At 40.1% G+C, this 15063-nt stretch overlaps 1 protein-coding gene across 2 annotated transcripts in view; it reads left to right on the top strand.

Moving 5' to 3' along the window:
- Positions 1-15063, top strand: part of ARHGAP15 (Rho GTPase activating protein 15) — a 691399-nt gene that overhangs the window by 115586 nt on the left and 560750 nt on the right. For both annotated transcript variants that reach the window (XM_080670353.1, XM_080670352.1), the window contains one exon: positions 9221-9308. In XM_080670353.1, coding sequence (XP_080526479.1) covers positions 9221-9308 — 88 coding nt within the window. The remainder of the gene's footprint in view (positions 1-9220; positions 9309-15063) is intronic.

The following is a 15063-nucleotide window of genomic DNA, read 5'->3' as shown; positions in this document are numbered from 1 at the left end:
TCACAATCCAGGACTGCTGGCTCCCAACTGCTCGCCTGCCTGACTTCCTGATTGCCCCTAACCACTTCTGCCTGCCAGCTTGATCACCCCCTAACCACTCCCCTGCCAGCCTGATTGATGCCTAACTGCTCCCCTGCTGATCCGATTGCCCCCAACTGCCCTCCCCTGCTGGCCTGATCGCCCCCAACTGCCCTACCCTGCCAGCTTGGTCGTGCCCAACTGCCCTCCCCTGTTGGCTTGGTTACCCCCAACTGCCCTCCCCTGCTGGCCTGATTGCCCACAACTGCCCTCCCCTGCTGGCCACTCTGTGGTGGTCATCTTTGACCACATGGGGGCGGCCATCTTGTGCGAGGGCGTGATGGTGAATTTGCATATTACCTCTTTATTATATAGGATAGTTATAATTGCTGCAAACCTCCTATTACTTGTCAATTTTTCTTTTATATTTTCTTTAGATTAATGCTAACCCTGCATTACTTGATTAAATCACATGACCATTTTTTTAAAAAATGCCTATTATGTATGATTTTATTTCTTGCTCAAGGAGTCTGTATTTTTTTTTGGAACTGCCAACAAAATATTCAGTTTGATCACAACCTTAAAAATGTGTAACTTTATCCCATTGATAATTTAGTAAATATTAAATTACTATTAAATTATAACCATAATTGCTATAACTTATATTTCCTATGTAAAATTTGGTTTGATAACTTTTTACCCATTTATCAAGGTACTTTAATGTATGTTTATACATTTTGATGAGTTAGTAAACAATATTAATAAACTAGAGGCCTGATGCACGAAATTCATGCAAGAGTAGGCCTTCCTTCCCCTGGCTGCCAGCACCAGCTTCCCTCTGGCACTCGGGACCCGGGCTTCCCTCCGGGACCTGGGCTTCCCTCGCAGCCCTGGCTTCATCCAGTAGGTCGTCCAGAAGGATATCCAGTCTAATTAGCATATTACACTTTTATTATTATAGATACTAACTCTGTCAAGCACTTGGCTAAAAATTTTTACCAGAAATCCTATCTAATAAAGAGGGAATATGCAAATTGACCATCACACCATAACATGATGGCTGCACCCACAGTGGAGGCGGGGATCCCATAACACAAAATGGCTGCACCCACACAAGAAGTGGGGATCCCATAACACAAGATGGCTGCACCCACAGTGGAGGCCGAGTTCCTGTAATGAGCCTTAACAAAAATCAGCAGGGACCTGAGGCTGCATGGCACTGGGCCAGGGCAGGGGACCTAAGGCTGCGCCCCCCGCCCAGGTGCCCAGCGGAGGACTTAAGGCCATGCCCCCTGCCCCAGTGCCAGGCCAGGGGACATGAGGACGCCCCCCTGCCTGGAGGGGCTTGACAGGGACCTCAAGGTGTGCCCACTGCCCTGGCCCAGGCTGGGGGACCTCAGGCCACGCACCCCGCCCTGGTGCCGGGCCAGGGGACCTGAGGCTGTGCCACCCCCCCCCCCCCGCCTGGTGGGGCTTGATAGGGGACCTTAGGCTGTGCCCCCTGGCCCCGGCCAGGGGACCTCAAGGCTTACCCCCCGGCCCGGGCCAGGTGACCTGAGGCCACGCCCCCCCACCTGGTGGGGCTTGATGGGGATGGGGCCGGCTGGGTCTGGATCTAACCCAATGGGGGTGGGGTTGGCTGGGTCTGGGTCTCGTGCGATTTTGAGGTGCATTTGGATGGGCGGGGACTTGACTCTGATTCCCGTGGCACGCCCCAGACTCTGACAGGAGAAAGATTTTCATATATATTTTACTAATTTTTGTTCATCTCTGAAACTTCTATTATAGAGAAAGGGCAAATAGCAATATTAAAATATTTCCGTTAATTAATTCCCTTTTAATGTGCATAAATTTCATACACCGGGTCACTAATACTGAAATAATACTCTAAGATAGGCAGTATTACTTTCAATTTTACAAGTAGAGAAACTTGGTCACTTGTATTAACCTCTCCTTCCTTCCAAACCTAATTGTAGGAAAGATTAGGGTAAGATTTTAGCCTCATCCTTTGTTTGAAATAGGTTAGTTTTTTTCCCTCTTGCTAGAAGCCTTTCAAGTCCAGGGACTGAAAAACCCATTCTTTTATTTTGTATCATTGACAGTACCAAGGGCTTCAATTGCCACTTAGCAACTTTATGTTATTAATATTTATAAAGTTTTTTACTCAGAAATCCATAATTATGTCACCCACATCATGTACTGTGTCCTTGTCTTTGTTCCTCTTCCTCCCCATTTTTTCTTTTCATTTAGCTTCCTTCTTTCATACATTTTCTCTTTCTAAGAAAAGTTTGACCTATTTCTGAATATGAGCAAGGGTGGGTGAAAGGAAGAACACATTGGCTATATGTTACATTCATAAAGAACCACAGATTTAGCCTTATTTTGAAATGAAGTTCCACAAATTTCCCCAGTGATCACAGACAGGATTGAAAGCCTAAAGCATTCATCATTCAACTTTAATTTTTAATTGTATACATTGAAAATATGGTTTAGCTTTTCTGATGAAGATTAGGGCTTCCTTCTTTTGGGGCCTCTGGATCCCAAATGAGAAGGAGCGCCAGCCTCTCTGAAGCTCCCTGAGACCATAGTGAAAAGTTATTTTTAACCCTTTAATTTACAAAAGGCACCTGGCCGCATGTATGCTATCTCAGTGCCCTTGTCCCACCCCCCCCACCCCCGCACCTCTCCCTTCATGCCTGCCCCTTCGTCATCTCATTGTCTTATTTGTAGCTCTGCACACCTTGTCACATGTCCCTTCTCCCTCTGATCTTCAGATAGGCCTGAGAAGTACATGTGTGTGTGCACGCGTGCATGGGGTGGGGAGGTGCACAGAGGAGGGGGTGGAAATAAGTGGAATAAAGGTGGTGCAGGGTTATGTCCACTGGTGCCATTTTCACCCCAGGGCCCTTTGCTATTAGACCTTTTGTTTGTTTCTTCTTTCTTTTTTTGAAACCATTGTTACTAAGAATAGTAACACTTCCTTTAGAATGTGATATGAAAGTACACTTCTGACGTGAACTTATTTTTCTTTAGCACTTTCTGCTCAGGATCCCAGTAATTCATCCCAGGCTTAACCTGTCTTTCTTTTTGTGTTCAGTAGTGAGGACTAGAAGGAAGGTTTGGAGTCCACATAATGTGGAAGTAAATTTGTTAAAGGTTGCTTTGGTTTTATGATTTTCATCATCTGCTCCGTTATGATTTCCAACATCTGATAGCTCTTTGAATATGTAAAGCTTTTCTGTTTCTTGCAGTACTGGCAGAGATGTGTATATTTATACCTCCATGTCTATTTGACCCTCCTTTTAGACATGACAAGTTATAAGAAGCTTAAAATATGGGAAGGGAGAATTAAGTTTCTAATGCACCAGTTTGAGAACAATCCAGAACATTTAACAGTATCTGAGTGATTTTGTGGTAAATTAGCCAGGTACACTAGAGTAAATTACTTTCACTCCTTCCCCAGTTGCAAACTGAAGTCAAATCCAGTGTGACCAAGTCAGCTAACAAAGGCAGGCAGCCCAAAGAAGGTCTGAAATTTACCAAGAAATCTCACATATTTTCTTCTGCATTTTGGTTAGCCACCCTATCATTATCCAAAGGAGGCATAAGAGAGGTGAGTATAGGATTTAAAGTTTAATGCTGGAGCAAATGACTGTGTAAAACTTGGAGCTCGAGCTGACAGACTCTTATAACCATAATGCATAGTTTCAGGGGCATTTCCATCAAGTGTTCCTCAGATAAGCAGTTACAAAGTTGCTGTTATTATGTGCTGCCATCCGGTGTCCATGTTGTAGAATGCAAAGAATTTTAAGCCAAACTGATGCCCAAAGAGTTTTATTTTTTTTTTGTTGTTTTTTTTTTGTTATTTTCTTTTGTTTGTTTGTGTTTATGTCTGTTTGTGGTTTTCTTTTTGTATTTCCACTTTCACAACTCAAATTTTGTTTTAACAAAGTCCTTTAAGTGTCTTACTAATTGCATAAATCATTGTCTTTATTTGAATTTAGTTCCTCTTCCTAATTGTAGTAAGCACCTTGTCCCCCTTAGATATGATTTGTTTTCAAACAAACAAAAAAATTAAAGTAAATGCCTGCAATTCTTGTATCGATTCCCTGCACTGAATCACTACCCTCAATATCAATGCCTCACATGACTGATACCCTGTAAATTTGTGGGGAGACTGGCTCACCTATTCCTAGGACCTCTGACTTAATGAAGTGGGATAGTTCTGGGCTGTGTGTCTTACTTAATCCTTAAGTCCATTCAAGTGTTTGGTTTTTTATCTTTCCTTGTGGGAAATAGAAAAGAGTGCTCTCAAATTTAAGATGAGGCATTAATTGGCTCCAACCAGTGAATACATTTGCCTGGTGGCCATCATGGGAAGGTAGGAATAAAAGGGCTTGCAATTCATCATTACGGAACAGCCCAGATCAGGCTATCAAGTGACCTTTCTCCAAAAAGAAAGACATTCAAGTAATGACAACAGTTCTATATCTTCCTTTCTCGGAGCCTTTCATGAAGCTCTGCATACACATGCCTTATAGGACTAAGGAAGAGTTGCATGCTGCCTGCTCTAGAGACAGTTGATGCAGTAGAATGAACATGGCCTTGAAGGTCCAGGAGATGTGGCCTTAATCCCACATTTATGATTTCTGTGCCCTTGAGTAGGCTGCAGCCTCACTAAGATTCAGTTTCCTCACTTGTAAAATGAGTGTTTTACCCACTTCCCAGTGTTGTTTGGAGGATTTATTTGTTTCCATGTTTATTCCCTGTCTCCTCTGAGTTACGGGTAGACTTCTTGAGGTTTCTCTTATTTGCCTTTATATATTCAGTCCCTGGAACTGTGTCTGTCACCTAGTAAATGATCAGTAGATACTTGTGATTAGCTTAGAAATTAAATTAGTTGATGCATATAAAATACCAGTTCATCTGATTGACACAAGTCCAGAAAGTCAGGAAGACCTCTAGAAAGCTTAGGTATTGGCACTAGAATTATAAATTAGCCAAAATATACTAAACCAGGAGTGTTAAATCTTTTTTTTTTTTTTTTTTTTTTTTTTTTTTTTTAATGCTAGGAATGACACACCAAAACCCTAGGGAACTAAGAAACAGAAATGGGAAATGCAGGAGATAAGTGATTTAGCAGTCCTTGTTAATGAGTAACAGCAAACACGGAGCAGGAGAAATCTAGATGTGTGACCTTCCTGAAATATATACTTTTTTACTCAAAAACTTTCAGCAGGCACCTGCTAAATGTCAGATTCTGTGCCCAGAAGCGGGAAAGCTCTAAGAGGTTAGGGATAATGTCTCTTTGGGGGAACTAGGCGGGAAGAGGGTCTTACATTCCATCCTGAAAACAGCTTCATCCTCAAAAGGTCTATTTTGAGAGTTTCATTAGATGGTTCTAGAGTCACCTATCCTGGCTAAGCTGTCTATGCTTGCAGAAATTACTTATTTTCTGAACAACAGTCACCTATAAGGATTTCATTGCATTCAGAAAGCATGAAAGAAAGGTTCAAGTCAAAGCAAAACCTTGCCAAATGACACTTTTCACACTCTCTCCAGAACTGACAATGCCTTCAAAAGACTCAATATATTAGAGTAATAAGGTTAAGAAGCTCTTCCACTGATACTCTGAGAACTACAGCAACACAATGAGCCAAACCTATCAGATGGTCAAACCTATCAGATGGACAGAACAGATAGTGTAAGGATTATGGTCAAGTCTCTAGACTACTTGGTTCAGCAGAGGGGAGGTTCCAATCTAAGTCATCCGGTAAAAGTTGCTCCCATGAGGTGAATTCTCAGTCACTTCCCAGTTTGATGCTGAGTTCTGGTGTGGGTAACTCTGCTCATCACAGAACAATCCCATAGCAGGAAAGAGACACAGGTGCCTTCATTAGCAGCACACCTTTGTTTCTGGACTTAGGAAGAGTTGAAGGGTCCATCATGTGACTCTTAAGCCAGTGCAACTTCTAAGGAAAAGAGAGAGCTTGGGAGTGTCTGGCCTTTGCCCAAACTTTCTAATTAGCATCAGGTAAAATAATTTATAAGAGAGCTCGGATGGCTTATATCTTGTTACAGGTTATGCACACTAGCTTTTATGATTGGATAATTTTGACTAAAACTATGGCAAAATCTGACATTGACAGTCTCCTTACCCAAGATTGTGCTGCTTAATCTTTAAAAGATGACAGTATAAATTAGTGAAAAGATTACAGTACAGGCTTTGGAGTCAGAGAAATTGGGTATGACTCTGAAATTAAAGTGTGTGGCTTTAAATTACCTAAACTCTCAGAACCACGTTTTCCATATTAGTACCTTTGACATCTATTTTGTGAAGCTAAACTTCCACTAGACAATCAAACTTATGCTAAGTACTCAAAATATGATTTGTGCTAATTATTTTTAAAGTAACCATGAAAAAATGAAATGAATTTGGGACATCTGAAAGGTTGACAACATCATTTTCTTCTTCCTTATGAAACAAAATTATTTTAAGCCAATTAGGAAAATCTTTACTCTTATTCTAATACTGTAAAGGCATTATTTGCAGTTTATAAATTCAAAACAAAATAGCACTGTATGCAAAGTGTCAGGACTGTGCCTATTACTAAGGCTTCAAAACCTGCATTTCTTACCCTCTTTGGCTTGTTCTTCAGATTTCCCTAATGGAACATTTCAAGGCAGTTCAAAGTTCTAGTGTAGAACCATGAGATAATTGAATTTCATGCACTTCAATTCTAACCAGTCCCAGCTCCAAGTTTAAGAAAGGGAAGAATAATGCCAATAAGTCCTATAAATGATCAACATCTGAAACAGATTAAAATCAGAACTATTTATCCAGGATTTGCTATAGACAGGAAGCAAATAAGGTATAGTCTCCCTGCCAAGAGGTGAAAAATAGAGTTGGAAATATAACAGGCAGGTTAAATATGGGTTTCACCATGTCGGAGGGTGTCCCATAATCCCTGATCGCATGCAGTCAAAATTAGGGGTGGAAATAATAGGTGACCAGTCTAGACCAGCATGTTTCCAATGTTTCCTGTTCTCTATCTGTGGCCCTCCTAATATCATGGGGCCATCTAATATGACCTCATGAAGAGAAGGCTAAGGCTGCTCTAATTCACTTGCTGCTACCTGAAAGGACAAATGGGCGCTAGGGCGAAGGAGAGAAAAGGCCTACATGTTTATTTTTTCTGTCCCCCCCTACCCCAGCATCTTTATTAGCATTTGATTGAAAAAGTGACTCTTCATTTGAAGAAAAGTAGATCCAAGAACATAGTGTTTATATTTGCAAGTTGGAAAATACACATTGTTTCTGTTTGTCATGTTATTTTTTTTAACCTGATGATATATCAGTAAGATAGCTTCAGGCATGTAAGAGCAGCCTAATCTCGTAAATATCAACTTGATTGAGTCAAAGCTGTCCTTTCAATCAAGGCCCTAGGGGACAAGTGGAAATAAATTACACAAAGATCTTGACTGGTCATTTAAAATATATTTTTGTGTAGTTTTCTATCGACCTGAATAAAGTCTTTCTGCAAACTTTTTTAAACCACTTTTGTAAAATGAAGTCAGCTACTTTGAAATGAGTGTTAAACCAACACAAATTACAGCAATATAATATACTGGGTAGAAACTTATTTTGATAAACATCAGGATAAACAAAGGAAAATTAAAAGCTGTGATTTTACCACCTGAATTAACTGTTGTTATATCCAGCTTTCCCCTGCATGCCAAAGTTTGATCATTGACTCAGTAAATTCCTATTTAGTGCCTACTTGTCCAAGGCACTGTGCTAGGCACTTGGGAATGTTTCTGTAAAGATGAAATATTTTCTGTCATTTTAGGCTTTTTAAAAATAAGGAGATAGAAATGAAATTTATAAAAACTAACTTTAATTTGTCATAAATACTATGTGAGAAAGTTCTAGAAGGCACATTGGAGGGCATAATATTCAAACTTCCAATGAATAAGAATTAATAAGAAGAAGAGGCTGGGATGTGTGAGGACACTCTTAGGTAAATAGCATGGTGTTATAAATTGCATATCGTATTATGGTCTGCATTAAAATCCTCTCATATCAATATTCTTCTATAGCAGGGTGGGGAACCTTTTTATCTGCCAAGGGCCATTTGGATATTTATAACATCATTTGCTTAATATAATTAACTTAATATAAATTCATGTTGCTATGAAAAAAGCTCCTAGATTTATTGAATTTTGAGTCCCGCCTCCGGTTGCCTTTGCAGGGCCAGACCAAATGATTCCACGGGCCTCATACAGTCTGCAGGTCGGATGTTCCCCACCCCTGTTCTACAGCAGAGGGTTCCTTATTCCATTCTAGGAGTCTGTTATGTGCAGCTTATATACCAATCTTTTCTTTTTTGATATTTTAGGAAGAGAATTAAGAAATAATGATCCAATTCATTCTTATGCACACAACCTTAACAACTTGTGAGATGATGTCTTTAGGATACATTTAAATTCATAAGAATGGACTTGTTTACTCAAAACATATACATATTTTTAAAGATTTTTATAAAGCATATTGCCTAATTCATTCCAGAAAAGATGTGCTAGTTTATACTCCCACCAAACTTGTATGGGAGAATACATTTCTCCACATGTTCAAGAACCCTTGGTATTATTCCTTCAAATTCTTGCCAATTTGATTGGCAAAGAGGTAAAAAAGCATTTCACTCTTTTTATTTGTATTTCTTTGATTTCTAGTGAAATTCAACATTAAAAATATTTTGAATTAGGCAGCGGCACATTAGCTATTTAGTGTTTAAGACTTAGAAATATACTCAATCAATTATGAGAAGTAACAATGAAAGAAGGTGTTCTGATTCCTATTTTTACTTTGCTATATTTGGCTTGCTGAAGGAACAACCTTTTTTTATGGCGTGAGTGTTTTGGGGAACATGGATACATTAAAATTGAATTTTCAGTAGTTGAAAAGAATTTGGGGAGGATATACGAATTGAGAAACTTTTACTATAAATGCCATGATCTTTAAAAATTACAGAATGTCCTTATATTACTCAAATTCCATACCACCTATCAACTGTAATAAAGAAAATACTTTTAGGAATTCTAGTTAAAAATATAGCCTCTTCTTAATCCAAATGTTGCTCATAATTTATCTATGAATAATTTCTTTAAGTGATAATGCTCTTTTCCTTTATTTTTCCCCAAGGAAAAACTGGTCTACTTCCTGGATTGTCCTTTCGAGTCGAAAAATTGAATTTTACAAAGAATCCAAGCAACAGGCTCTGCCTAATATGGTGGGTGGTTTTCTGCTTCTATTGTTCATCTTTACAGAAATACCATTGAATTAAAAATTTGGACTTATATGCATAGGCCATGGACACAGGCAATAGGTAGTGAAGATCTGGGGTCTGGGTAGGGGGTGGGAGCTGGCGGGGGGTGGATGGGAAATATCTGTTATACTATCAACAGTAAAAAATATATTTTTAAAAAGTTTGGATTCAGCAAAAATCACACTAAAACCTCCAAGCTACCACCATCTGAAAGCAAATGGAGGAAATGGCTCAATAAACTTTTAATCAGATGAAGGGAAAATAGAACTTGGTGTCTGTTTTATTAAGTGGTGCATTTGGAGAATAATCACAAAATAAGATGAATGGTGAGCAGCTATCTGGTAATATGAAGGTAACCCTTTAAATTAAGGTGCCATTTATAAACGCTTTATTCTTATTTATGAAATGATCACTAAATGCAGCTACTTGCTCAAATAATGTATTATAAAGTGTGTTATAAAATGCATTAGTAATAAATGCTTAACGGATGAGACTATGGGAAGCTGTTTTAAAGAATATTATAAGACGTAAATCGTATTAAACCATGTATGTGCATCTTTAATACATGAATTTAAGTTGTTATCTAGCATGCTATAAAGTGCTTCACACATTAATAAATAATAATAAACTGTTTATAAATGGCACCTTAATTTAGGGTGCTACCAATGAGGAAACACTCTAAGTTAACAAAGTGATTTTTTATCTTAGTCTAGCTGGGACATTCACTATATCCCACTAACCTTTCCAAATATATCTATGACTCCATCTAATGGAGCTAACACAATTTCTGTATCCTCTGGTTATTACAAAGTGAAATTTGTAGGGTGTCTCTATTGTACCTGGAGGAGGGCCTCACATGTGCCCACAGGAATTTGACAGTGATAGTAAGTAGGAACAATTTTTTATTAGTTACTGGGGCCATTCAACCTCTAAACCTTGCTGCCCAAACACCAGTGCTGCCACAGGATGTAGGAGACAGTGGGCAGGCAGCATATCTGACAGCCTCCTGATTAGGAAGGACTGCAGGCAGGAACCCACCTGCCATACCCCATCGGCCTGATGGGCGGCAGGGAAAGGGGTGCCTGGCAGGAGTCAACCACAATGAACTAATTTGTATTTGGCAGGTAATGAAACGATGGAAAGTTCTTTGCTTTCCAGCCACCAGTCATGTATGCTATGTAATCCTCTTTAGATAGGAAATAGAAAATCATTTGCTAGGAGACATTTTTATTTAAAGGAGAAGATTTTAGTAAGAACAAAAGGTAGCATTTGGCTTGCTCCTGATAATTGCAATAGCCTTTATCCCCAAGAGGCTTGCTGATTTTGGAATCTCGGTGCAGTCCAATCTGTAAACTAATTATGAATAAATTAAAAATATATCTCAGGCCTTCGTATTTTTAACTCAAACTGCCTCAGAAATTTGTTTTAAGGTTTTGTTTTGTTTTTATTTTTTGGCCACAGTAAGGTTAATATAATCTTTTTAAGAAAAATAAAGTACCCCTAAGGGCCAGGCACAAAACAGCCCCCACCCCCTCACAGGCCCTTTGTCTCCCCTTGAATGAGTTCTAAGGGGAAGGAAGTTAGTCAGGGAGGGCGGGCTCTTGCCTAACTGAGTGTGGCTGCTGAGAAGATGATCTTCCTCCTCCCAGGCGACCAAATCCCACTGGGGCAGAGTTTACGGGAATGTGCTGGGAAAATGGGGGTGATTTGATTCCAAGTTGAAGCACTTGGTTTATATTTATTATTTTAATCTCCTTGTATGAGAAGATAACATTATCAGCTGTTGAATTTTAAAACTCCCTTTTAGATGATAGGAAAACCTTGCAAGTCAGCTCACTATTCTCATGCCTCCAATTCCACCTCGGAAATTGTTGTACACTGACAATAGATTTTACTTGTAGAAGAAATTTGTTAACAGGTTTTGGTGGTGGTTTGGCAGTCCCTACTTATGACTTCTGGCCCCATTTTCAATGATCTTACAGTTTCTCCTGGGCACTCATTGTCTTCAAAGGGAATTCAGGGCAGGAACCAACTGTGCTTTGTGGTAATTGGGGAAGAGAATTACATATTCGTGTTTGTGCTGCATGAATTGTCTTGCTAGTCAACTTCTTGGATACATTTCTAACCAAGTATTAAAGGCCTAGTGGGATAGCCCACATTTCCCAATTCCAGCCTCGGAGAAACGATACGATAATTGCCAGGCTTGATTAAAGATGCTGTGGTTTTGTTTTGAAAGAGATTTATGCCCCAATTTCTGAATTTTTCTTGTGCCCCCTTACACATGTCCTGGTGTTGTTCATGTGCTTCTGGGGAAAAGGCTGTCCTTCCCTCCAAGGGGTCAGTAGAAATTGCCTGAGTATGTGCAGATGTGGTTTAAAAGACTAAGTGGCATTTTAATCTTTACAGGAATGCTCTTTGAATGTTAATGCAGTGGTGAACTAAGCAACAAAGTAGCTAGGAGCAGGACTTTGAAGTTCAACCACAGTGAACTCCATTCTAGTTTTGCCATTAGGAGCTGACAGTTACCCAACTTCTATGAGCTTTGGAATCCTCATCTCTAAAATGGGGATAGTGTTATCTGCCAGCGTAATTAGTAAGGAATAGAATTAATTAATAAAATAAAAAAACACATAGTAACCATAAAATACTTATTATATTCTATTATAATGTACTCTATTAAAATATCTATATATATAAAGAGGTAATATGCAAATTTGTCCAGGATGCCATAACAGTCACAACTGGACAAATTTGCGTATTACCTCTTTATAGGCTGTGCGCACAGATGGGGGGGGGGAGGGGACTGCTGTACGGTGAGGCAAGCCATGGATGGCGCAGGCAACTAGCAGGTGCGCAGAGATCAGGGCAGAACAGGCCCGCAGAGAGCAGGGAGCAGGGCCGGCCAGTGCCACAGCGAAGAACGGGTCTGCAGAGAGCAGGGCAGAGAAGGCCCACAGAGATAGCGGGAGCCGAGTGGCAGGGGGGCGTGCCCAGGCCACCACCATGGGGAGACAGCGCCCCAGCAGGCCCGCCTCTGCACATGAGCTACAGAGGAAACACCTTTTCTTACAGCTCATCGGCTAAGCTCCCTGTACGCCACTCGCAGTGTTCTTGGTAACTTGGGTAATAAGAATCCAAGAAGGTGATCTAGGGTTTTTCCACCTCACTCCTGGAAGAAAAACAAAGGTCTGCTGCTGGAGGGGCTAAGAAATGTCATATTCTGCCTTAGCCGGTTTGGCTCAGTGGATAGATCCTCGGCCTGCGGACTGCAGGATCCGGGTTCAATTCTGATCAAGGCCATGTACCTAGGTTGCAGGCTCCCCCCTGGCTGGGTCCCAGGTCAGGGCTCATGCAGGAGGCAACCAGAGAAGTGTCCCTCTCACATTGATGTTTCTCTCTGTCTTTCCCTCTCTCTTTCATGCTCTCTAAAAATCAATGGAAACATATACTCAGGTGAGGATAAAAAAAGAAAGAAAGAAATGTCATATCCTATGAAAGAGATATCTTAAAAATGCCTAAAGAAAGTTGTCATTTTTTTTGTGGTGAAGGGACTAGAGTTCGTGTTGATGAAAACACCTTGGCAGCCAGCAGTGGCAGCAGCAGTGGGGTGATGGGGGTGGCGCCTTCCCCTGATCAGCTCGCAGAGGGAGGCGGCCAGAGTGTGGTTTAGGCCTGCTTCCCGGGGGGAGTGGGCCTAAGCCGTCAGTAGGACATCCCCTGAGGCTCCTGGATTGTGAGAGGGGGCAGGCTGGGCTGAGGGACCACCACCCCGCCCTCCCCGTCCAGTGCACAAATTTTGTGCAATGGATCTCTAGTCTGAATATATTTATGATATTCTATAGTACATCATTTAGAAAATAATTATAACCCAGTTGTTCCCCTATGTTAGTTTTGCAATTGAACTGATTAAGACACATACAGAAGATAAATTAATTCAAGTTTCACCAGTATGTACATCCTCCAAGAAGACAAATATATATACTCATAGGCAGCATAAAATATTATGTCTGAGCACTGAATAATTCTGAAAATGAAGCCATCCCTCCATTGGGAGCTTTAGATGTACCCTCCTGCACGTCCATATACATTTTCCTTCATTGACCCTTCCCCTTAAGGCTTTCACATTTAATACAGCATGTCACAGAATGTTGTGCCTGATACTACATTCCATGTTTGTCAATTTTTCATTCTCACCAACATTGTTTCAGTTCAGTATCAAGTCACATTTTTATTGAAAGTTGCCCTTTCCCTGAAAATAGACACAGAATCACTTTACTGGTATTTGCAAATTAGAGATTCTTAGGCTCTGGGTCCTCAGTCAACTATGCAAGGGAAAGGAGGACTGACCTATTTTTTGTTTTTGTTTTTAGTAAGGGCATCAAAGAGTAACTGACCACCTACTGCCACTCTCATTTTTAACAGAAAAAGGACATATAAAATACCAGTCCCACACCTAGGTAGGATAAAACCTCAGAATGAAAGTCTTTAGCAAGACAGAAAACTGTCCCCTTTCTGTGCACACTTCTGTTGTCTCTGTGTTGTTCACCTCAGACCAGAGAAAGTTTGGTACCAACTGGCCAACACTCCAGTGAGGCGCAGCATTTGAAAACCACCAGAGTCCTTAGATCTGCATGTGCCGGATGATGAAGGAAAGGGAAGCGTTCCTAGTCTCATAGATTTTTATATATTCTGATTTTTAACTCACTTTAAAATTTTTAGATATTGTCATTGGAAAATAATACAGAAACCATTTTTAGTAAACTGTATAAAACATATACAAATATTTTAAATTATTCATCAAACTTCTGTATAACCACCACCCAGGTCAAGATATAGACCCCGTCAACCCTAGAAGCCCCACCCCTTGACATTTGTCCTTATGTCAACACAAACTCATCCATGACCACAGGGTTAAATTGCATTTATTCACTATTTTTTTACCTTTCATTATTTTCCCACCTATATCTATGCACCTTAAAAAATATAGTTTACTTTGTTTTTGAATTTCTATATATGGACTCATAGTGCATGTTTCTTTTGGTTTTTGCTTTTTTTCTATCAATATGTCTTGTTTTTTCTTTCATTATTTTTTATTCTTCTATATTTTTCTCTACTTCTTTGGTAGTGACACACTTTGTTTCTGTTCTGTTAGTGGCCTACCTTGGATTATAACATTGATACTTATCAAAGGCTAAAGCTAATCAAATATTTTACCCTCTTCCAAAACATTAGCTTAAAATATGTTTATTCTATTTATATCTTTTAAAAAATGTGTTTTTATTGATTTCAGAGAGAGGAAGGAAGAGGGAGAGATAGAAACATCAATAAGAGACAAATATCAGTCGGCTGCCTCCTGCACTCTCCCCCCTCCCCCACTGGGGATCGAACCCACAATCTAGGCACGAGCCTTGATCTAGACCAGAACTGGTGATCTTTTGGTGCAAGGGACAATGTTCAACCAACTGAGCCAGGCTATTTATCTCTTTTTAAAATGTAATGTATTCGTTTTATTTTTTATGTATTTTTAAAATATATTTTTATTGACTTCAGAGATGAAGGGAGGAGAGAGAGATAAAAACATCAGCAATGAGAGAGAATCATTGATCACCCTGACTGGGAATCAAGCTGTGACCTCCTGGTTTGTAGGTTGGCACTCAACCACTGAGCCATGCAGGCCTGGCTATTTTTTTCTCCTACCACCATTTATTCCCCCCTACCG

The sequence above is a fragment of the Plecotus auritus genome, assembly GCF_963455305.1.
Source record: "Plecotus auritus genome assembly, chromosome: 5".
In the NCBI taxonomy this organism is placed as follows: Eukaryota; Metazoa; Chordata; class Mammalia; order Chiroptera; family Vespertilionidae; genus Plecotus; species Plecotus auritus.
This window is presented reverse-complemented; position numbering and strand designations above follow the sequence as displayed.